The sequence below is a fragment of the Nyctereutes procyonoides genome, unplaced genomic scaffold (assembly GCF_905146905.1).
Source record: "Nyctereutes procyonoides isolate TBG_1078 unplaced genomic scaffold, NYPRO_anot_genome, whole genome shotgun sequence".
In the NCBI taxonomy this organism is placed as follows: Eukaryota; Metazoa; Chordata; class Mammalia; order Carnivora; family Canidae; genus Nyctereutes; species Nyctereutes procyonoides.
In genome coordinates this window covers 13,728,048-13,751,236 of record NW_026575036.1, presented here as the reverse complement: position 1 = coordinate 13,751,236, position 23,189 = coordinate 13,728,048, and the positions used below count along the sequence as shown (strand labels likewise).

General features: G+C 40.1%; 1 protein-coding gene across 1 annotated transcript in view; it reads left to right on the top strand.

Moving 5' to 3' along the window:
• TMTC1 (transmembrane O-mannosyltransferase targeting cadherins 1) overlaps positions 1 to 23,189 on the top strand; it is a 274,216-nt gene that overhangs the window by 238,189 nt on the left and 12,838 nt on the right. The window contains exons 14-18 of the mRNA XM_055318820.1: positions 15,205 to 15,307; positions 17,604 to 17,739; positions 18,349 to 18,493; positions 19,613 to 19,750; positions 21,103 to 21,225. Coding sequence (XP_055174795.1) covers positions 15,205 to 15,307; positions 17,604 to 17,739; positions 18,349 to 18,493; positions 19,613 to 19,750; positions 21,103 to 21,225 — 645 coding nt within the window. The remainder of the gene's footprint in view (positions 1 to 15,204; positions 15,308 to 17,603; positions 17,740 to 18,348; positions 18,494 to 19,612; positions 19,751 to 21,102; positions 21,226 to 23,189) is intronic.

The following is a 23,189-nucleotide window of genomic DNA, read 5'->3' as shown; positions in this document are numbered from 1 at the left end:
AAATGCATTTACAATACTGTGTTTATTGAAAAAAGCCTGTGTATAAGTGAACCCTCGCAGTTCAAACCTCATGTTGCTCAAGAGTCAACTGTAAATAAAGTATTGCATTAATAGTTCCCAGCTCTTATCTTTTTTTCCCCCCGATTTACCAGGACGGATAATAAACATTTAATTGCTCTTCTTGGGGAAAATTACTCTTACAGTAAGTGATAATATCCCTTACCTCATACCAGTGATAACACAGTATGTTGTTTTGCAGAGCTCTTTACAGATACGAGTAGAATTTGTATCTCTTCACACAATTACATCTTCCTAAAATGCCATCTTTTCTTTCTCTCCTTATAAATCCTCCCTAGTTTTCAAGATCCAGTTCAACTCCTACTTGCTCCTGCCACATTTCTCCACCTCCCCTTCTCATGGGAGTCATGTTTCCTCAGAGCTCCTATAACAGTCATGGGAACACACATCAATGTGAAAACTAATCACATATTTTTAACTCTTGAATTAATATCTGGAGCTGTAATTTAAACAATTTTTCAGGTTTGTTTTCTTCACAAAACCATAAGTTTCTTTAAGAAAAGCAGTGGCTTCTTCGTATATCCATTGCTTCTCTAGGGCTTAGGATAGTTCACTATATAGTGCAGGCATTCATACCCCGTGTGTGGACTTGATTTGCTTTGGGATTCGGGTACTCCCTGTAGTGTGATCTTAAGAGCATTTGACAGGGAGCTAGGAGACCTGGTTCTAGACCTTCCTCTAGAGTTAACCAACTGCACAGACTTTGGTCAGGAGTACTTTACCTCTCTGGGCCTGTTTCCAAATCTGAAAATTGATAAATATTCTAAATTATCTTTTTTTTTTTTTTATTTTTTTATAAATTAATTTTTATTGGTGTTCAATTTACCAACATACAGAATAACACCCAGTGCTCATCCCGTCAAGTGTACCCCTCAGTGCCCGTCACCCATTCACCCCCACCCCCCACCCTCCTCCCCCTCCACCACCCCTAGTTCATTTCCCAGAGTTAGAAGTCTTTATGTTCTGTCTCCCTTTCTGATATTTCTCACACATTTCTTCTCCCTTCCCTTATATTCCCTTTCGCTATTATTCATATTCCCCAAATGAATGAGAACATACACTGTTTGTCCTTCTCCGGTTACTGTGGCCAAGTTCAAAAAGGGTGTTGCCTGAGTTCTCCTCTGGGATTTTGATGGAATCTTGTCTCACATTTAGATCTTTCATCCATTTTGAGTTTATCTTTGTGTATGGTGCATGAGAGTGGTCCAGTTTCATTCTTCTGCATGTGGATGTCCAATTTTCCCAGCACCATTTATTGAAGAGACTGTCTTTCTTCTAGTGGATCGTCTTTCCTCCTTTATTGTATATTAGTTGAGCATAAAGTTCAGGGTCCACTTCTGGGTTCTCTGTTCTGTTCCATTGATCTATATGTCTGTTTTTGTGCCAGTACCACACTGTCTTGATGAACACAGCTTTGTAGTACAACCTGAAATCTGGCATTGTGGTGCCCCCAGATATGGTTTTCTTTTTTTAAAATTCCCCTGGCTGTTTGGGGTCTTTTCTGATTCCACACAAATCTTAAAATAATTTGTTCTAAGTCTCTGAAGAAAGTCCATGGTATTTTGATAGGGATTGCATTATACGTGTAAATTGCCCTGGGTAACATTGACATTTTCACAATATTAATTCTGCCAATCCATGAGCATGGAATATTTTTCCATCTCTTTGTGTCTTCCTCAATTTCTTTCAGAAGTGTTCTGTAGTTTTTAGGGTATATTTTGAGAACCATTTGAATGGTAAATGGTTCTCCAACCTTTTATTTTCAGGTTGTAGGTGTCCTTCTGTCTAAAATGAGTCTCTTGTAGACAGCAAATAGATGGGTCCTGTTTTTTTATCCAGTCTGAAACCCTGCGCCTTTTGATGGGGTCATTAAGCCCATTCACGTTCAGAGTTACTTGAACTTTTTCTTAAAGGGGAGTTTTAAGAGTCCCCCTTAAAATTTCTTGCAGAGCTGGTTTGGAGGTCACATATTCTTTCAGTTCCTGCCTGTCTTGGAAGCTCTTTATCTCTCCTTCCATTTTGAATGAGAGCCTTGCTGGATAAAGTATTCTTGGTTGCATGTTCTTCTCATTTAGGACCCTGAATATATCCTGCCAGCCCTTTCTGGCCTGCCACGTCTCTGTGGAGAGGTCTGCTGTTACCCTAATATTCCTCCCCATGAAAGTCAGGGACTTCTTGTCTCTTGCTGCTTTAAGGATCTTCTCTTTATCTTTGGAATTTGCAAGCTTCACTATTAGATGTCGAGGTGTTGAACGGTTTTTATTGATTTTAGGGGGGGATCTCTCTATTTCCTGGATCTGAATGCCTGTTTCCCTTCCCAGATTGGGAAAGTTTTCAGCTAGGATTTGTTCAAATACATATTCTGGCCCTCTGTCCCTTTCGGCGCCCTCGGGAACCCCAATTAAACGTAGGTTTTTCTTCCTCAGACTGTCATTTATTTGCCTTAATCTGTCTTCATGGTTCTTTAATTGTTTGTCTCTTTTTTCCTCAGTTTCCCTCTTTGCCATCAACTTGTCTTCTATGTCACTCACTCGTTCTTCCACCACGTTAACCCTCGTCGTTAGGACTTCTAGTTTGGATTGCATCTCATTCAATTGATTTTTAATTTCTGCCTGATTGGATCTAAATTCTGCAGTCATGAAGTCTCGTGAGGCCTTAATGCTTTTTTCTAGAGCCACCAGTAGCTGTATAATGGTGCTTCTGAATTGGCTTTCTGACATTGAAGTGTAATCCAGATTTTGTAACTCTGTGGGAGAGAGGGCTGTTTCTGATTCTTTCTTTTGAGGTGCGGTTTTCCTTCTAGTCATTTTGCTCAGTGCAGAGTGGCCAAAAACAAGTTGTATTGGAACATGGGGGAGTATCACTGGTCCGTCTAGCTGGTCTTCTGGGGGAGGGGCCTGCTGTGCTGATTTTCAGGTGTCAGCACTTGGGGGAGCTGCTCTGCCCCTGCCTGCTGCAGGGCTCAGCGGGGGTTGTTTACCCCGTGGGACCCAGGAGGAACAGCCGCAGTTGCTATGGCAACTCTGGAAGCCTGGATTCAGCCTCCGCAGGAACTACGGGGCTCGGGGCTCTCGGTTCTCCGTCCGCAGGGCCTGGAGGCTCCGGGGCGGGGCCGCTGATGTGCTCAGCTCGGGGCAGGAGCGTCCTTGCTGTCCTGGGCCCTCCCGGCCTCTGCCTGTCCCAGGGGGAGGCCGGATCCTGGGCTGTGTCCCGGCGCCCTGTGCTCCGGGGCCTGCGCTGGTGGATTCGCGCTCCCGCCCCGCAGCCCCCTCCGCGGAGCCGCCGCCCGAGCCCCTCCGAGCTGCTCCGGTCGGTCCCTCCGGTGCGCGCTGCAGCCCTTAGGGAGCTCGGAGCACTCTCCCGGGGCGCAGGTGTCTGTTAGTGTCCCAGGGAGCCCGAGGGCATCCCCGCTCTCCTGGGTCCTGCTCCAACTCCCTGCGAGCCCCTTTCCGCCCGCCCGGGAAGGTTGGTGCAGCTCCTGCTCCTCCGGGACGGGGCTCTCCTGTCCTGGGGACACTCGCCCCGGCCTCAGCCCGGCTCCTCGCGGGGCCCCTCCCCCTCCGAGGTCTTTTGTTCCTTTATTTCTTTTTCCCCGTCTTCCTACCTTGATAGAAGCGCGGACTCTTCTCACTGTAGCGTTCCAGCTGGTCTCTCTTTACATCTCAGGCTGAATTCGTAGATTTTCAGGATGGTTTGAAGGTTATCTAGGTAACTTGGTGGGGACAGGTGATTTGGGGACCCTGCGCTTCCGCCATCTTGCCCCTCCCTCTAAATTATCTTTACCTCATCTGTGGTGTCAACATCTTAAGAGTGTCTGAAGTTATCTTCTTTAATGTCAACTAAGTGCTAATGAATTGGCTTTTACCATATTTTTTTAATTCAAGTATAATTAACAAACACTGTTATATTAGCTTTGGGTGTATAGTACAGCAATTGCACATTACTATACATTACTCTGTACATTCTATACATTACTCAGTGCTCATCGGTATATTTGCCCTTACTGCTGATGACTATTTCGATGAATAATATAAGACTCCATTGTAATTAGTGCTATTGTTTCTGTACAAATAAAGCATTAATATGCTAATATTGTGCAAAGCGAGTTGCCTTAATCAATATCTGGTCTTCAATTGTGTTGTCTTCCTAAAGTAATGAACTCCAAGTTGATGAAAAGTTACTGCTCTAAAAATGATCAAGATGTTTCATGACCTTGAAATGTATTGCAGTCCATTCTGTAGTATCTTGCTATTAACACATTTTATAGAAAGTGAACGTTTAGAGGTGCCTGGGTGGCTCAGTCGGTTAAGTGTCTGCCTCCGACTCAGATCATGATCCCAGGGACCTGGGATTGAGTCCCACATCTGGCATCCTGCTCACCAGGGAGTGTGCTTCTCCCTCTCCCTTTGCTGCTCCGTTTGTGCTCTCTCCTTCTATCAAATAAATAAATAAAATCTTTAAAAAAAACAAATGGAAGTTTAAAAAAGACAACGTATGTTCATTTTGCTCTGTTATGTTTAAGATATGTTAGATGCCTCATTTAAAATCAGTTGTCTGGTAAATTTCATTTTTGTGAACCACAATGGGAAATTGAGGTAAAGTTATTGTGTATCACATGGTTGGAAGTTGTGAACAATTTTTAAGAACAAAGAATGACTATAGTCATGATCTTTCCTCCCATATGAGGGTCACATTTTTTTTTTTGCCAGACTTTCCTACTCCAGATTCGAATGTAAAATGCAATGAGATCTAAGAATGTAATTGAAAGATTGAAAGGTTTTCTCTTTTGCTCCTTTGGGCTAACATCAAAGAGACAGAACAGCTGTTGGGCATAACTCAGGATTGCCTTCCCTCTCTGACTTTCAACAGCTTGTCTTCATGTTTTGAATTCTTCAGTAATAAAAGAGTACTTCAGAGGTACAAGCAAGACACAGAGAAACTGGTAGAGAAAAATCCACTCAGCTTAACATTCTTTGGTAGTAAACAGATTCATTTCTTGGTGGCACAACTTTATTTAATAGCTTTCCAGAATTTCAGACTCCCAGAGTATATCAAAGCAGTGACTGCAAACCTTGGTCACTCTGTAACACACTAGTAAAACCATCCCTTCGCATAGCAGGCCATCTTGCAGTGTCACAGTACACATGCATGGCCCATGCGTTCTGTGGCTGTGGGCCAACCTAATGATGGAAAACTGTCCTACACTGAGCTAAAGTCAACCATCCTATCATTTGCTCCCTTTGAGCTAGATCTAACAGAGAGCTTGTTGAACACAGCTGAAGAGCACAGCTGTACGATCACTTCCCTCATCATCCCTTTTCTAAGTTAACCCCATTTCTTTCACCATTTCTTTGCTTCTGGTCATGTTGCTTTGCATAGCCTCTGGACTGTCCACTTTCTCTATGACAGTATGGCTCCCCGTGTTGAATTATAGTTCAGCAATTTCAGGGTGAAATAAAAAAATTTCCCTGGCCTGACAATCTGGGTGTCTATTAAATGTCACCGTAAAAATAAATATTGGTTGTCTGGCATCCACATGAGGCTCTGGCTCACATTGGAGATACAGTCAACTGAAATCCCTAAAGAATGTGAACCTCTGTTAATAATCCAGGTCTCACCCATTTTGCAGGCATGTTTTTAAAATCTGGATGAAAGGATTCCTCTATATCCGTATTTAATTTCAACTTCTTTATGATCAGCCTGCAATTTCAGACGTTCTAGGACTTTTTTTTTTTTTTTTGCTGTTCTTTGTATTAACTCCCCTTTTCAGATATTTCACTTGGCAAATTGAGTAAGAATAGCTTCTAGTTATTTATTTATGTTTTTGATAAAAAAAAAAAAATGTTGCAGGGAGGGGTGCCTGGGTGGCTCAGTCAGTTAAGCGTCTGCCTTCAGCTCGGGTCAGGATCCCAGGATCCTAGGATTGAGCCTCGCGTCGGGCTCCCTGCTCGGTGGGGAGTCTGCTTCTCCCTTTCCCTCTGCCTCTTCCCCCTGTTTGTGCATCCTCTCTCTCTCTCAAATAAATAAATAAAATCTTTTTAAAAAAATGTTGCAAAGACTTGCATTGCATTGTGTCCATAGGCTCTTCAGGTTGACCTCTTTTACCCAAGACTCTTTAGGTAGAGTTATTTAATTTTTGATTAATTTATCAAATCATATTATCACCTACCTCACCTCATCTTATCTACAAGGGTGTTGTGAGGCACTTTGTCAGAAACCTGCTGAAATCCTTCCCCTAACTGAAGGCTGTGATTCCATTCAATAACAACAGGGTTTATTTGCCATCCCTCGCTCTTACTGTAAGCATGATGCTGTCTATACTATTGCCCAGCCTCACTGCCAGTAAAGCTAAGAGTGTAATAATCCCTTCTTGGATGTGTCTTGGACTAACATTTGGTCCATCACTCTCTTGGAACCCAAAGGTAAAAAGTAATTCTGTTAGGGCACAGTAGAGAATTTGAGGAAGGGAAATTTGAAAAATGAGTTAATAAGTTGAAAAGGCATTACATGTGAGCCTTTTAAGGCCCACAGTGGATTTAAAACTGATAGATAGTAAGAAGCAAAGGCAAGTGTTGAAGGCAAGGGTTTTAAAACAGGAGAGGAAGAAAATTGTGGAAATATGTGGAGTATTTTGAGGAGGCTTTTAAATGCATTCTGGTATGAGTAGTGGAGAGCTTCCTCTCTGGAATAAAGTGTGGGGATGGAAAGATGTTCTTGTGAGAAAAGAATTCCTTTGTATTAGGAACTGTTTGTATATGAAGGCTGATGGGAAAAGAAAATAGAAAATCAAAAAATTCCAGGGCCAAACACCTAAAGGAGTGAGAAGACACATGGCCAACTGAGCGCCATGGGGAGCCCAAGGAGGAGGGAGATATTAGGAAGGCAGGAAATGAGATCCGCTTCCACATTCCTTTTCAATTACACAAGTAATGTGAAAATGTACATGAAAAGTGTGGAAAAGTCAGAGAAGATAAAATATATCTTTCATTAGTAATATAATACGTGGAAACAACAAATATTATTTTTTAATACCGTGCAGGTCTTTCAACATACTTATTTTGTTTTCGTACTAAGATTCACACATAATTTGTATCCTATTCTTTTCACTTACTTATAAATTATATATATTATACCTATTTTTATGGTGCTATACAGCCTTCATAAATACTATTTTAATGGCTACTTACTAGTTATCAAAATTATACACTGTAATTTACATAATAATACCCCAACTTTTGGTCATTTGGGGTGAGTGTGTGTGTGTGTGTGTAGCAGTGAACTTTTCCTTTCTTATGGCTTTTTTAAAACAATATTTTGAATCATTTTGAAAGATTCCCATATCAAAAGAGTATCAGCATATTTCACTGAGATACCTTACTAAATTGCTCTTGAGATATGTTACTAAGTTGCTTTCCAAAAGAGTGGTACCAGTACTCTCTGTTGCCAGCGGTGTATAATCTTAAAGTATTGAATGTTAGTGGAACATGTAAGTGGAAATAGCAGGTGGACAGATGGCAGTGAGGAAGATTAGGGCTGGGAAGATGGATTTAAGACTTCAAATAAATGAAATCACATGATGAAGAGGTAATTTCTCTGAGGGAAAAAATGAAGAATGGGGGGAGAATTTAACTTTCTCATTTTACAGAGAAAAATATGGGTTGTACAGAATTAGGTGCTGCTCAAGGTCATATAGATAACTAGTGTCAGGAGAGGACTAGAGCCTGGCTTCTTGATTCCTTGGCACTGCTCTTTCACTCTATGACCCTTCAGTCCTGTGATTAGACTGTGGTAATGGGCAATAGTCAATGAGGTTGGGCGTGGAAGGAGTGGAAAGGAAGAGGATAAGTGATAGAGGAAACCCAGGAGGGTGAGTTGTCATAGAAGTGAGATACATAAAAGAATCTAGAAAAAAATTGATGTCCCTGTCTGTATACTGCAGCAAAGAAGTCAAGAAAACTGAGAACAGAAAATAAACTCTTAGACTCAAAGTCAAGGTGGTCTCGGGGTTACTGTTCTTTTCTGGTATACTCTGTACCACTCAGAACTGGCGGTACTCCAGCTTCACAGATAGGATTGTAAACATTTATAAGCCCACCATCATTTTTAAACAGCCTGCTCTTGTGATAGATTATGTAGCTTACATTACACTAGCAGTAAAGGGGGGGAAAATTAACACTGCTTATGACTCTGACCCATTGTAAGTTATTGCTCCCCCTAGTTTTATGTCCTATTGAAAAACTCAATTAATTAATTTCATAACACTTAAAATATTTTTCTTTTATGTATTTTGGGATATGACTTCGCTTGATAAAAGAATGAGAAGAAAATTGGAACAGTAAAATCAAAGTTAGGAGTATAGACTAAGAGAGTTAGTTCAGAGTCAACTTTTCTCCCTCTGCCATCTTTTGGGTCAGTTCAGCCATGTATACTGTTGGCATTGTGGCCAAGTAAACATAAACTTAAACTGGACCCTACCTTGATAATGTATTGATTTACTTATTCACATATTTATTGAACATCTAGGTACCACTAAACATTAGAGATTGTTGAACTAATAAAGTATGGGCCTTATTTTCATGGAACTAAGAGTCTAGAAGGGAAGGATGCCCCTAAGCAAAGAATTATAGCCCCCTCCCTAGTATCTAACACAACTGTGACAAACATGCAAAGAGAAAGTACCAATGAGAATAAGATACGGATGTGGCCTAATGTGGGAAGGGGCACATGGGGAGCAGGGGCAGGGACCAAAGAGCAACATGTCATCAGATACCTGAAGAACTTTTAGATATCAGCAAGGTAAAAAGGAATGGGGAAAGCTTTCTGGCTAGAGAGAATAGACCGTGTGATGAAGGCTCTGAGGTGAAGAAGAGCAGGAAATCTTTCTCTAACAGGAAATCATGTGTCTGGAAATGCAGAGAATGAGGATGGCGGGAGAAGAGTTTAGTGATGGAGAGAGTGCAGCTCTCTGCAAATGAGGGCTTTTCCCCCTTTTTTCTTGATCTACAGTGTTAGACACTTGTGGTTGCTTACTCTCATCATACTTTCAACTTTCATTTAACTGTTCTTGGCATTTCCTCTGTAAAGTGCTTGTTTTTTTTTGCATAAATTTTCACACGGTGTTAGTGATCACAGTCTGCTGAGTGATAAAAAAAAATCAAGATGAAGAAATACCTACCATTTCCTTGGTTAGAAGAAATGCTAAGTTAATTGGTTTATTTTAGTTGGATGAGAAAGAGAATTAGACATCAAATATTGGCAACTCATTGCTCACGAATGTCCCGCTGATGGCTGTTGGGTGGAAGAATGGTTTTGTAAAGAAAATAAAAGCAAAAGAGAGGATGGGAAAGCAGGCATCTCTGCTCTGTGTTTTGAGCTGCTATGTGTTGGAGAGTTTCTTAGAGAAATCATTGGCATGAGTTTAAACATCCATTGCTCCTACACTTTCCAGGTTCATCATAGTAAATAAAGGCATTGGACTAAAGGGGAAATACCTTATGGCACTGTGTGCCATTGACCAGAATGGAAATACGTCCAGAAAACAATTCAAGTGTGTGACCATGATGTCAGGGCACTAGCACAACTTTCCATCCCAATCTCTGTAGGTCCTTCACCACTTTGCAATACCACATCTTACACCTTCTGTACAGTAAGTACCCATTTTGGCCCTTCATTAAGCCAGCTGTTTACAAAGTGTTGTCTGGGGAACCCTGAGGTCCAGGAAGGTCAATGCAGTTTTCATAATACTACTAACCAGTAGTTTGCCTTTTTTTCTCTCATTCTGCTGTGAGTGTACAGTATTTTTTTAGAGGCTACATGATGTATTTACAATTATGAAAAGACCACTAAAATATTCCTCCACTTTCCAATTACATGGCTATGTTTTTTCACATACTTCAACTAAAAACATAAAAATAGATTAGCACAGGAGCGCCTACTAGGTGGCCCAGGCAGTTGGTGTCTAACTCGGTTTTGGCTCAGGTCATGGTCTCATGGGTCATGAGATGAAGCCCTGAGTCAGACTCCATGCTCAGTAGGGAATTCTACTCAGTTTGAGAATTCTCTCCCTCTGTCCCTCCCCCCACTCACTTGTGCATTTGCGCTCTCTCTCTGTCTCTGAAGTAAATAAATAAATCTTTTTTTAAAAAACATAGACTAGCATGAAAGTAGATGTGAGAATCCATCTGTCTTCTATTATTAAGCCAGACATTAAAGAGATTTGCAAAAATATGAAACAATGGCAGTGTTCTCATTAGGTTTTTCTCACCCCATGGAAATTTTTTTTAATTTTTATACGCATCTATTATGTTTGAGTTTATTTTAAATAAATATTTTAAAATTTTCTCAGCTTCTGGTCTATTGTAGTAAATATTGATGGATATAGCTCACATAAACAAAGCTCTTTGGGAGTCCTCAGTAATTTTTAAAGTACAAAAGGATCTCAAACCAAGAAGTTTGAGGCTTGCTGCATTAAGCCTATATCCATTTGTCCTCCTGGTTGCTGCAGCTTGAACTGTAAGAAGTTTTCCAAATATCAGTTGGCCCAAGAGAGTAAATTACAGTCAAGTTGCTTTTTCCAAAGATCTACTCTTTACTTTCCCTTCCCTGAGGTAAAAAGCATGTCATGTTGGGTAATTACAGCATGGAAAAAGTGGAGATGTTGACTATGCTTTATCTCTCCCCCAAGGCCCATTTTATTTCCACCCTATTGAAAGTGCTTGAGCCTTGGAGAGGAGCCCATGGTTGCATGCTGCCCATTTTAACCATTGCCCTCAAAAATGATCTCATGCTGAGGCAGCGGTTGGTAGGGACTCTGGTGTACAGCAGGCAGTATTATTTGTCAGAGCCATTCTCTGGTCACAACCATTTTTAATTAAAGTTGTCCTATAAATAGCTTATATTCATTTCCCCTGGATCTCACGAGTCAGTAGAGACTAGGAATGATTAGCTTAGGTCAGGACATCGAGCCAGATGAGGTAAATAAAAAGTGAGTGCTTGAAATAGAGCTTCAGGGATGCAGTACTACTACTTGTTAAGATAAATGCATTGCCCTTCCAGAGAAGGTGGAATTTATTTTAAATAAACACCTAGAAGGTATTTTTCTCCTGTGGTGGTGGTTCTCTTTCATTTTTTAATAAGCAGAGTTAATCATTCCTTGAAATTTACAGTCAAGCGAAAGGAAAAGACAGATATTGAAGACATTTTTCATAAAGCCAGAGTCTTGAGACTGCCCTTGGGTTACCAAGGGCACATGGATGCGATCACTTGCTCTTGACACGCATGGTCTTTTAAATCCCATTACTTCTTTGGACTTTGAAAATTGCACTTCTAGTGGAAACCCAGTTCATAAACCCCCAAATAAGAGAAGTTTTAGATGAAAAAAGTGACCTTTTTGGCTCTTTGAGAGCAACAAGAATGTGGGAAAAAAGTAAAATGAAATCAGGTAAAGGGTAATTGCACTTGAAAACTGTTGTTGACTGTTGGATCTGACTCCAGCAAATTAGAATGTGAAGACATCGGTTTTATTCTTTTCAGGAAAAACACCTTCCAGCTCTCCTAAGTTTAGTTGTAAAATGATGTTTCTAAGATTTGAAGTAGCTATGGATTTTTTTCAAGCACACCTTTATGTTGTGCAGCTGCTGGAGTTCATGGTAACTAGCATTCTCAGGCATTTGGATCATGACAGGTGTAGAGAATCTATCTCACCCCAGGTCCGGGTGTCATTTCTGGCTGCCCCAAGTACCTTGTGATTCTCTTCCCATGACACTGTCACAGTACATTGCAGTGTCTTCTTCCTGTCTGAATCCCACTTGACTGCATGGCAGGATTGTTGTCTGTCTTGTTCACTCTTCTATCTCCACTGTATACTAGGCATGTGTATGGTGCTCACAAATAATTGTTGAGAAGACAGATGGATATCCAAAAGTATAATTGTTTCTTTTGATGCCAGAGACACCATTATTTCCAGAAATACTGCTTCTGTTCAGGGCTTACCAGTTCCCTGTATGTCCACTAAAAAACTAAATTCTGTTTTCTGTCCCCATGTAGCTATGAGATGTGGAGCAAATTTGGTAGCCACTTTGTACCCACATTTCTTGATTAGTTAAAAATGGTGGCAAATCAGTGTCTATTTCTACTTAAGTTATTTATACATTTTTATTTATAAATTAATATTTTCCATCTCTAATATTTATTTACTTATTTATAAATTAATACTTTCCAGCTCTAATGTTCTTTTATTTCCTCTGCTGAAAATTTTATCCATTGTATTTTTAATAATTGGGTGGGGTTTTTTTTAAATTTTTATTTTATCAGGACTATGTTAGTGTATTTTATTTTAAGATTTTATTTATTTATTCATGAGAGACACAGGCAGAGGGAGAATCAGGCTCCATTCAGGGAGCCTGACGTGGGACTCGATCCCATGACTCCAGGATCACACCATGGGCCAAAGGCAGGCACTAAACTGCTGAGCCACCTAGGGATCCCCTGTTAGTGTATTTTAAAAGTACCATGTAATGTAGAAAATTTGATCCTTCTACAAAGACAAAGATGGCATTAGAATCCAACAGCAACACTAGTTCAAGGGTGACACAGAAAATTTCAGATTTTCAGGAGCTGATCACTCCCTTTGGATTAACCAGGGTTTTCTTTTTCTGGTTGCCTCTAGGATATTAGGTGTTTATTGACCTGTTTCAGAAGATGATTAAGAAAAGTTAAAAGGAAAAATACCTGGGTTAATTATTTCTCATTTAAAGCTATTAATTAAAGAGCTTTTATAGGAAAGGAACTTGAACAGGGCCATGACACCTGATACAGCCACAGGAACAGTTCTAGGATACCTGAGCTCAAGAGCAGCTGTACCTACCTTTTTAAAACACTGCTCTCATTGGCTTGTAATTGTTAGTTCACTTGTCTTTGAGCCCCTAAAATAGAAATACTTTGTTTTATTCATCTCCATGTTTTTAGTATCTGCCTCCCTGTGATACCAGTAGTAATGCTAGCGCTGTGATCATAATAAGGATGTGGCTAAGATGACAAAGTGCTATGTGCTAAACCTTGTTCTACGTGCTTCACATGTTTTGATCCATTTAATACTCACAACCACCCTATGAGATAGGGACTACTGTTAGCCATATCTTACACCTGGGCACGTATAGAAGTAAGGCATAGATAGTAAATGGTGAGACTGGGATTCCAATCCATTTAGTCGCTCACCGGCAGCCCATTTCTTAATCGCTTGCCATACTTTCTATAGGCATTGAAGTAAACCTGTCCTGAGTGAATGAATAAATGAGTAAGTATGCAGTGGTACTTTGTAGCTACTAATATGATTGGAGTCTTATATAATTTGTGTTCTGCCTATCTCTAAACACACATGCACACACACTAATTTATCAGTTCTTCAATGGATGATACTTTCATCAAGTTTTTCTTCTCTTTAATAGATTGAAAGATGGTTTTGAGATATTCATTCATCTCTAATTTTTCTAAGTTTGACAATTTGTTGTTGGCAATCAAAAATACATATGATAAAAATAAATACATATACTTTACATACATATATACACACACACATATATATATGCACATATACTTTTTTAGAAACATGGATCTCCATTTTTGCTAGACTCTGGGTTTGTAATTCAAATAGATGAAATTTGCCAAATTCCAACCGCACCTGGTTTCCTAAATGGTACTTAAGTGTGTGGATTCAAAGAGATAGCTGTATGGGCACCTGGGTGACTCAGCTGGTTAAGCATTCAATTCTTGGTTTCTGTTCGGGTCATGATTTCATGGGTCATGAGATCAAGCTCCTTATTGAGCTCTATGTTCAGCATGGAGTCTGCTTGAGATCTTTCTCTCTGCCCATTCCCCCTCACACCCATGTGTGCGCTCTCACTCTCCCAGATAAATAAATAAATCTTCAAAAAGTTGTCAGCAGTCATTCCACAGAGTAAAGTGTCTTTACCTTTCTGGGTCAAATCAAATTTAGGCTCCTTGGCTTATTGTACAACACTCAGTGCATTTTTATTCACAAGCCAACAGTGTCACATCTGAGAAAATCGATGCTGTATGTTCCTTTTGCATGGGTATGGTTGAATGCTTAGTAGTAAAAGCAGTAATATCATGGAATATGCCCACCCCCAGAGCATATTAAAGGAAAAGTTGCTATGTGCTTTATGCCAAATCATTTCCTTTTACCTGACCTTCCCAGCAGTACCAGGAAACTATGAAATTGTTTACTTTGTAATTGTTAGAACCTAAGTAGCTTTGATTCATTAAGTAGGTTTTACCTTTTATATTGTGAAAGATAGTGTGGCATGGCAATCTCAGATGGTTGTGAAAAATGTAAATAAAAGCTAATTCAGAATTACTAGTGTGCTAAAGTGAATCTTTAGAAGAAGACCAGGACAATTAGGAAATGACTCTTTGAAGATGTGATGAATGGTCTGGGCCTTGCACTGTAGTAGGAGTTGGAGGGCTGCCTTTGGGGAGACATATATTCTGATTGGAGGGTATGGCTCTGAGATGGAAAACACAGGTTGAATAAAAGAAGGAGCAAAGAGCTGGGTAGGCTCTAGAAACATTTTGATTAAAGAAAGGTCACAGCCAATCCCTCCATAATCTGCTTCAGCTTCCTTCTCCTTTCCTCAAATACCTTCCCAAATAAACAAGATATTGTATGTAAAGAGAATGCTAGTTATGCCAAGTGCAGCTGCAAGACAAATGTCCCAGGCATCTCTGGCTCCCAGTCAGATTGTCACCTCTGAAGATATTCCTCTATGGTTGTATCACTCATTTTCAGAGAGTTACTAGGGTGAGGGAATCCCCATTCAAACAACTATTTGAGGCTTTTTCCAATTATAGGGCAAATCCTTCCAGATGTCCCTTCTTAGTTAACATCTGCTTGTTTGCCCTGAAGGAACTAAATATGAACAGATATGAACTGTAGGAATTTGTGCCATTAGCACTGACTTTAATTCAAAGTACATAGTGTTTGATCTTAGTACCTATTGCATAGTAGATGCTCAGTAAGTTAGGTTTTACTTGTCCCACATCAGTTGTTCAGTTTATTATTGTTACTGGGGGTTTTTTTCTCATTTATTTTCCTGTTCTGTTTTAAAGGAGAGATTTAAGGAAGCTGAGGAAATATACCAGGCTGGAATAAAGAACTGTCCAGACAGCTCAGACTTACACAACAACTATGGGGTTTTCTTAGTTGATACTGGTAAGTGAAATTAAAGAGAACCTGTTCTGCTGAGATGAGATAATACTACGTATCAAGCAAAATGGCAACCACCCAAATGATGTCTCAGAGGTCACATTCACTGGGTTTGGCAGGAAACTCACATTGTTGACCGACACATTGTACCGTGGGGCTGTCATTTCTCTAAGCCTTCAAGCTCAGCTCAGTAAAATCCGCCCAGTTTGTATAGCGTTAAGGGAACCCCCCCGCCCCCCCCCCGCCAGGTGTTAGGAAGTAGCCTTGCTGATTTAATGAGTAGCAGGCCTTTGAGTATCATTTAGACAAGCCCATAAATTTATGATGGTGAAACATTCCTTAGCAATGATGCAGGGCTTGCCTCTGAATCTAGTTACCGGCAGATGGAAAATACTTTTCTACATTTGATAAAAAAAAAAAAAAAAAAGTCTCCAGAATTGTCTCATCATTCTTTACTTGATGTACATTACGGAAACTATATTATTATAATTGATAGAGTACACTTATATGGCAGGAACTATATAAAATATACGTACTCCATCTTATTTAATGCAAAACGTTACTGGGCAGGGATTCTGTTTTCTTTGTGATTTGTGTCCCATCTACTGTTGGCATGCTATGAATACTTATAAAGAATCAAAAGGTATTTGAATTTAATGCAAAAGCACCATTTTGGTCTCAGTGACTATTAGACTATATGCTTTGTGATAAAATTCCATTTTAATTATTTTGTCAATATGAATGCTCGAAAGGGTTTTTATTTTCTAGTGTATCTGAAACTTTACTGTTTTATAGAATGCAAATTTACATTCTTAAACTCCTAGAACATGTCCCTTATTTTTGCATATAAAATTGTTTTGTAGTGCCACCTGCTGGTTTATTAGCAACACAATAATACGTTAGGTGTCCTAAAGATTTAAGAACTGAAAGAGACTTCTGTTGGTTTGGTGTTCCCTTTTCTACTTCAACAACAAACGGTGCTATTCCCCTAAAAATCTCACTGGCCTCCCTATATATCTTCCTGCCACTCCCTTTATATTCATGTATTTTATACTGGTGAAATTCTCCCTATTACCTGTGACCTGTACATAGATCTGTACAAACATAACATCGGTTTTGGTGCAGACATGTATTCAAAGAAGGTGCACTTGAGAAGGTGTCTACAGGTAATAAGCATTCCATTTTTTTTTTTTTTAGAACTTCAGACTATACTACAGTTCAGTCACTGAGATGTAATTTCACTAGGAAGCTTCTTTGGGGACCTCATCAGAGACTGGATTCTAGTTCTGGTCTTCATCCTCAGTTGACTTGGGATTTTTGTCAAGTCTTTTAAGTGCACTGTGCACTTTAGTGTCTATATCTCTGAAATAATACTTTTGTTTATTTTTAAATAGCTCCTAAATCCCAAGAGACAGCCAAATGGTATCAAGAGGCAGCTAAATGGGGGGAGGGGGGGCGCTTGCGTGGCTCAGTCAGTTTAGCAGCTGACTCTTGATTTCTTCTCAGATCATGATCTCAGGGTTCTGAGATTGATCTGATGCAAGGTTCTCAGTGCAGAGTCTGCTTATCCCTCTCCCTCTGCTCTTCCCCCTTCTTGTACATTCTCACGCTCTCCCTCAAATAAATAAATAGATAAAATATTTTCTTAAAAAGGCAGATAAATAGTATCAAAAATACCTGTAAAGATCATTTAATTAAAATATTTTAAGATGTGTAATTCATTGGACATATGCAAGGTGGCATTATTTGTTGAAGTCCCAGTACATAAATACCATTTAACAAAAATGTATGGTTTTAAAAAAGATTTTCATTATCTAGCTGATACATGCTTCTGTAAAGTAGTGCTTCAGTTACTACAGTAGAATAATTGAGGCCAACCCTTAGAAATTGTTTCAGGAGAGTATTCTTTCTATAATAGTATATTCTATTTTTTGTATAATGAGAATCAACAATATCTTGTATAAGTAACAATCATTGATGATCTCAAAACATCATATTATCTAGGGCAATGGCCAAAAAAACACTTTGGCTGAAATGCTATGCCTAATAAAAGAAACAGATTTTAGTTCTTATTGCTTTTTTTTATTATTAATTTCCTTGGAAGTGGGAATGAGTAATAAATGGTCCAAAGTCAAAGGAGACGAAGCCAAATGCAAGCTAATTTACCAATTGAATAACTGATGATATGACTCAGTAATATGAAGAGGAATGATATGCATTAGAAGAGAAATGAAGAGTCTCATGTATTGTATAATTTAAGCATTCTCTGCTCTTACCAACCACTTCTGGTTACTGGTTACAGGCTCTCCAGAGAAGGCAGTGGCCCATTACCAACAGGCCATCACCCTCAGCCCAAGTCATCACGTGGCCATGGTGAATCTGGGGAGGCTCTACAGGTCACTGGGAGACAATAGTGCAGCCGAAGAATGGTACAAAAGGTAAAGTTTCTTTTTGTCACTTTGTAAGTTGCCCAAAGACCTCAATAGTTGCCCTTCCAGTGCTTAGTCATCAGAACAGACAGGATCTTAGAATATTAACAAATATTGCCAAGTCAGGCATTACAGATTCTCCTCTTCTACTACCAAACACTAAGTGGTGTATCCTGAGGAATGGTTTTAGAAAGCCTGCTGGCTAGAACGTGGAGGTAGTGCAAGGTTGGAATTTAATCTCTGCTTTTGTTGGTCCATTGTTTTCTGAGGCTCTGGACTGCAGCCCAAGCCACAAATAGCCATTTCCAAAATGGATATGGGGGAAAAGACTGTGCATGCATCAGAACCAGCCTGTCACTATTAATGGAAGAGCTCCTTTGGAGCTCAGTTGCCATGTTGATAGGTTGCCAGAGACCTTCTTCTAGTCAGAAGGTGGTATTATGATCTTTTTAAAAACACTCTTCTTGATTATAAAAACAAAGACCACATTGGAGCAGAGTCTCCAACCATGGACTCAGATTCATCCCTGAATCTGAGGATGAATTCAGGGATGAATCTGAGTTTTGAGCTTTCGAAATGTATCTGTTAGAATTTCAATTCACCTTTCTCAAAACTCAGGGCCCTGCAGGTGGCACGCAAAGCCGAGATACTATCACCGTTGGGAGCATTGTATTATAACACTGGCCGGTACGAAGAGGCTCTGCAGATTTACCGGGAAGCTGCGGCACTTCAGCCCTCTCAAAGGGAGCTCCGTCTGGCGCTGGTGAGCACAGTGGCTAAAGGAAACGAGGCGGGGACACACAGTTTGCCTTGTGGGGAGCTGGGTCAGAAGCCTCAGAACTGTGGGACACCTGGGCAGCTCAGTGGTTGAGCGTCTACCTTTGGCTCAGGTCGTGATCCCAGGGTCTTAGGATGAGTCCTGCATTGAGCTCCCAAAAGGGAGCCTACTTCTCCCTCTGCCTGTGTCTCTGCCTCTCTCTCTGTGTCTCTCATGAATAAATAGTCTTAAAACAAAACAAAAAAAAAAAAAAGAACTGCAACCAGAACACTACAGTATACCCATTTTCTGCATATCCATATAACCATTGTTGGAGCCATTCACCAAAGACATGGACACTAAAAAACTTTCCAAGTTTTTGGTTTGAAATCATTTCAAACTTACAAAATTTGCAAGAAAAGCAAATAGCCCCTGTATCCCCTTTTACCCAGATCCATCAGTTTTTAGAATTTGTCTATCAATCCCTCATGTAGGTATGGGTGGATGCATCCATATATGTACCTATGTGCATATTTATGTATGTGTGCAAATGAATATTACTAATACATTTATTTTTTTCATGAGCCATGTAAAAGTTATAGATCTCATGCCCTTTATTTCTAAATACTTCAGCATCTAGTTCCTGAAAACAAGGACATTCTCTAACACAACTACAGTATGGTTGTCAAATTTTAAAAATTAATAGTTGACAATATTTTTAATTTTGTTTTTTTGGAAGTTTGCATTTCTGCTGTTCCTCTTCAGATAGGCAATAAATCAAACTTCTTATCTTGTTAGAAACATCATGTCCTATTGAAACCATAAAAAAAATCATTTCTTTGTTGAAATATTTACTCAACTTTAAAAAAAGGTCACAAGTCATTTTGTTGATATCTTTGGTGTCCCTGCTCTTCATGCACAATGCATGCTCCCCAAATAAATAAACAGAAACAAACAACAAAGTTTTTAGCCCATAAATTGGAAATTCAACTCCCTCTGTGAGTTGCAATCAGATGCTAAGCATTTTTTTCTGGAGTGTTTCTGGAATGCCTCTATTCAGAGATGCTTTATTTGATGAGGTGGTAACACAGTGTCTCCTAAGCCAATTCAGTGTGTTTTTCACAGGCTCAGGTTTTGGCCGTGATGGGTCAGACAAAAGAAGCTGAGAAGATGACCAACCACATTGTATCAGAAGAGACTGGATGCCTTGAATGCTACCGCTTGTTGTCAGCAATCTATAGCAAGCAGGAGCACCACGACAAGGTAGAGCTCACGCTGGAGCTATTTGGGTTCACAGGTGGAAAATAGGGTGCACCTGAATGATTCCCAGTCTGCACATTTATGAGGCTGAGCAGTCTCAAATATCATCCGCTGGCATATCCTATCTTATGGATGCTTTTCACAGATAACCCCTTAACTCTAATATGTCCCTTGAAATAATATTTTCTTGGCTCGTCCTTGGTCTAAAGATTTTATGTGACTTTCTCAATTTGTTTTCACCTAACTATATAAAGGCTAACATTTGTATGCTTTATCATTTTCCACATTCCTCTTAATACCTTATTTATAGAATCCTTTTAACAGTCTTTATAGAGGTCAGTGACCCTGTATTGCAACTATTATTGTTTATGTCCATTTGAGAAGTCACCTAATCAGTAAATTTATGAACTGACTCAACAAAATATTTATTGAATGCCTACTATATGCCAGACAGCGTGGGAGGTACCAGAAATAAAGTGGTAGAAGGAAAAGAAAAAAATTACCTTTGTCCTCATGGAGTTTATAGCAGAAGAGGAAACCAAGATTAAACAAGCAATCACAAAACAAATGTAGAATTATAGCTGTGCTCAGTGATGTCATGAAGAGTCACGTGAACCTAACAAGCATATAATCAGGGACCTGAGTGGTCTGGGAGGTTAGGTTTCCTGCAGAGTGATACGAAGGTGAATGCTGAATGATAAATAGGAGTTATTAGATGAAGGGGGATGGTGAAAAGCATTCCAAGCAGGAAAAAGTACATGCAAAGGCGTCACGGCAGCAAATGGCAAGTCTGAGGGATGGGCATGAAGGGGACAGGGCGCTGTGGAAGATAATGGCCATAGAGGTTCCTGGAGACAACACCCGACAGGGCTTGAGGTTTGCCCTCAAAGGTTTTGTTTTTCGTCCTGGGAGAAGCTTTGGGGTTTTAAGGAGAACAACATGGTGTGATTTGTGCTTTGAAGGGATCCCTGGCTGCAGGGGTGGGGTAGTGGGTGCTGGGGGCAGAGTGGGTGCCAAGGACCTTAGAGGAGGTTATGGGTGGAGTGGTCCAGATGGACACGGGCAGAGCAAAACGACTGACCCCAGATCTTGTTTTCCTTCAGCTTTATCACATGACCTCTTTGTGGCATGGTCAGGGACAGTCATTGTCACTAATATAAATGGAAACCATCAGGAAAATTATTTTGTCAGGGCCACATTATTTCTCAATGAGAACATCAGAGAGAACAAAGAATGTTTTGACTGTCGCTTACCACACCAGCTACTACATAAGAGCAAATAGTGTAAATGTTATCATTTAAGTTAGTTTTTCTTCCTCTAACCTACATTCCATCTTACTTTCAAACCTGTTGCAGGCACTGGATGTTATAGACAAGGCTCTCCAGCTAAAACCAAAGGACCCAAAAGTCGTATCTGAGCTTTTTTTCACAAAAGGAAACCAACTAAGAGAGCAGAATCTTCTGGATAAAGCTTTTGAGGTATACACACTTAATAAAATTATGTTATTAAATTAAGGGATTAAAATTAATTCTCTCAATCTTTACTGAAGCATATACAGGAAAATTTAAGATCACTGGCATGTTTGTGGAGTGAAGTTCCTGATTAATTGCAATGACGTTATATATTTGGTTTTTATAATTGAGTCTCTGTGTTTTACTATTTAGAGTTCTGCGGTACCTCTCGGCATTACTTTCTGAATTATCCACCTTTAATGTGCTGTTTGAAGCAATTCCACATAATTCCCTCAAACTCGTTTCTCTCTCTGCCTCTCTCACTCTTTGTTTGCCTGCAGTAACCCTCTAGTCCATCTGGACTAGTGTCTGAATAGCTTTGGCATTTCCACACAGCCTTCTAACACCCTTCCACCCAACCCCCCACGTCCCCACAGATTCCCTCTCATCTGCTAACGCACAGCCTGTCCTCCTCCCCGTGGAAGCCCATCTGGACCATGCTTTCTCCTAGTGTCCTTGTTCCCTATGAGCTTTTACCACATTTACCGTCTCTACAAGTCATTTGAAAGTATCATGTGTTACATCGTTAGGTCTCTTTTTCCTACCCCTCTGTCCTCTCCTTCTCCCCCCACTCCTGCCCCCTCTCCCACTCCTGTGTGCGCAATGCCTGCTCCCCGGTTACGTTGGACTTCTCCCTACAGAAAGGAACTGCTTTCTTTTATGTTTGAAAACATAATGCCTTGCATCTTACAGGCATTCAGTATCTACAGCTTCCAAATAAAATTTATACACAGTTTGAAGTCAAAAAGATATTACAAGCACATAGAAATGTTTTAGAAATACCAAGCATTTCTGGTAAAGCCACAAGTAGGAATTAAAGAAGCCATAAAATTACACTATATATAACATGAGAAAAGTAAAATTTTAAGTGATATTATTGTTTTTGAAAAAAAACAGTGAGTTGATTTATAAAATATTGGAAGGCACATGTAAAGATCTTTGGGAAAACTAACTTGAACATGAATTCTTGAAACAGTGGCATATTGGAAGCAGAAATTGTGTACTATTCTCTGCCCTGTGAACACTTTTTTAAAAAGATTTATTAATTTATTTTAGAGAGAAGGAGAATGCTTGAACAGGGGATGGGGCAGAGAGAGGAGGAGAGGGAAAGCAGACTCCCCACCGAGCACAGAGCCCCACCGCGGGGCTCAATCTAAGTCCCTGAGATCATGACCTGAGCTGAAGTCAGGAGTCAGACACTTAAATGACTGAGCCACCCAGGCAACGCTGCCCTGTGAACATTTTTAGTACCTTAACATGTGAACATTTTTTAATACCTAGCATGACAATTTAATGAATCTGTAATTTTTTAAAAGATTTTATTTATTTATTCATGAGAGACACACAGAGAGAGGCAGAGACACAGGCAGAGGGAGAAGCAGGCTCCATGCAGGGAGCCTGATGCGGGACTCAATCCTGGAACTCCAGGATCATGCCCTGGGCCGAAGGCAGGCACCAAACCGCTGAGCCACCGAGGCATCCCTGAATCTGTAATTTAGTTGTGAAGTTATTTGGTATCAGTATCTGTCTATATCTTACACATTTTATTGAAAACAAAAGTAGGGGCACCTGAGTAGCTCAGCCAGTTAGGTGTCTGAGCTGAAGGCTCAGACACCTAAGCTGAGTGTCTTGGTTCTGAGACCATGGGATCAGGTCCTGCATCAGGCTCCCTGCTCAATGGGGAGTCTACTTCTCCATCTCCCTCAGCCTCTCCCCTGGTTTGTGCTTTCTCTCTCTCCAAAATAAGTCAATAAAATCTTTAAAAAAAAAAAAAAGATTTTAACTAACTAGTTGCTTTAACTAATAAATCAAATAGCCATTTTAAAGTGGCTAGATTGGGGTGCTTGGGTGGCTTAAGTAGTTAAGCATCTGACTCGTGATCTCAGGGTTGTGAGTGCAAGCCCCACACTGGGCTCCACACTGGGTATGGA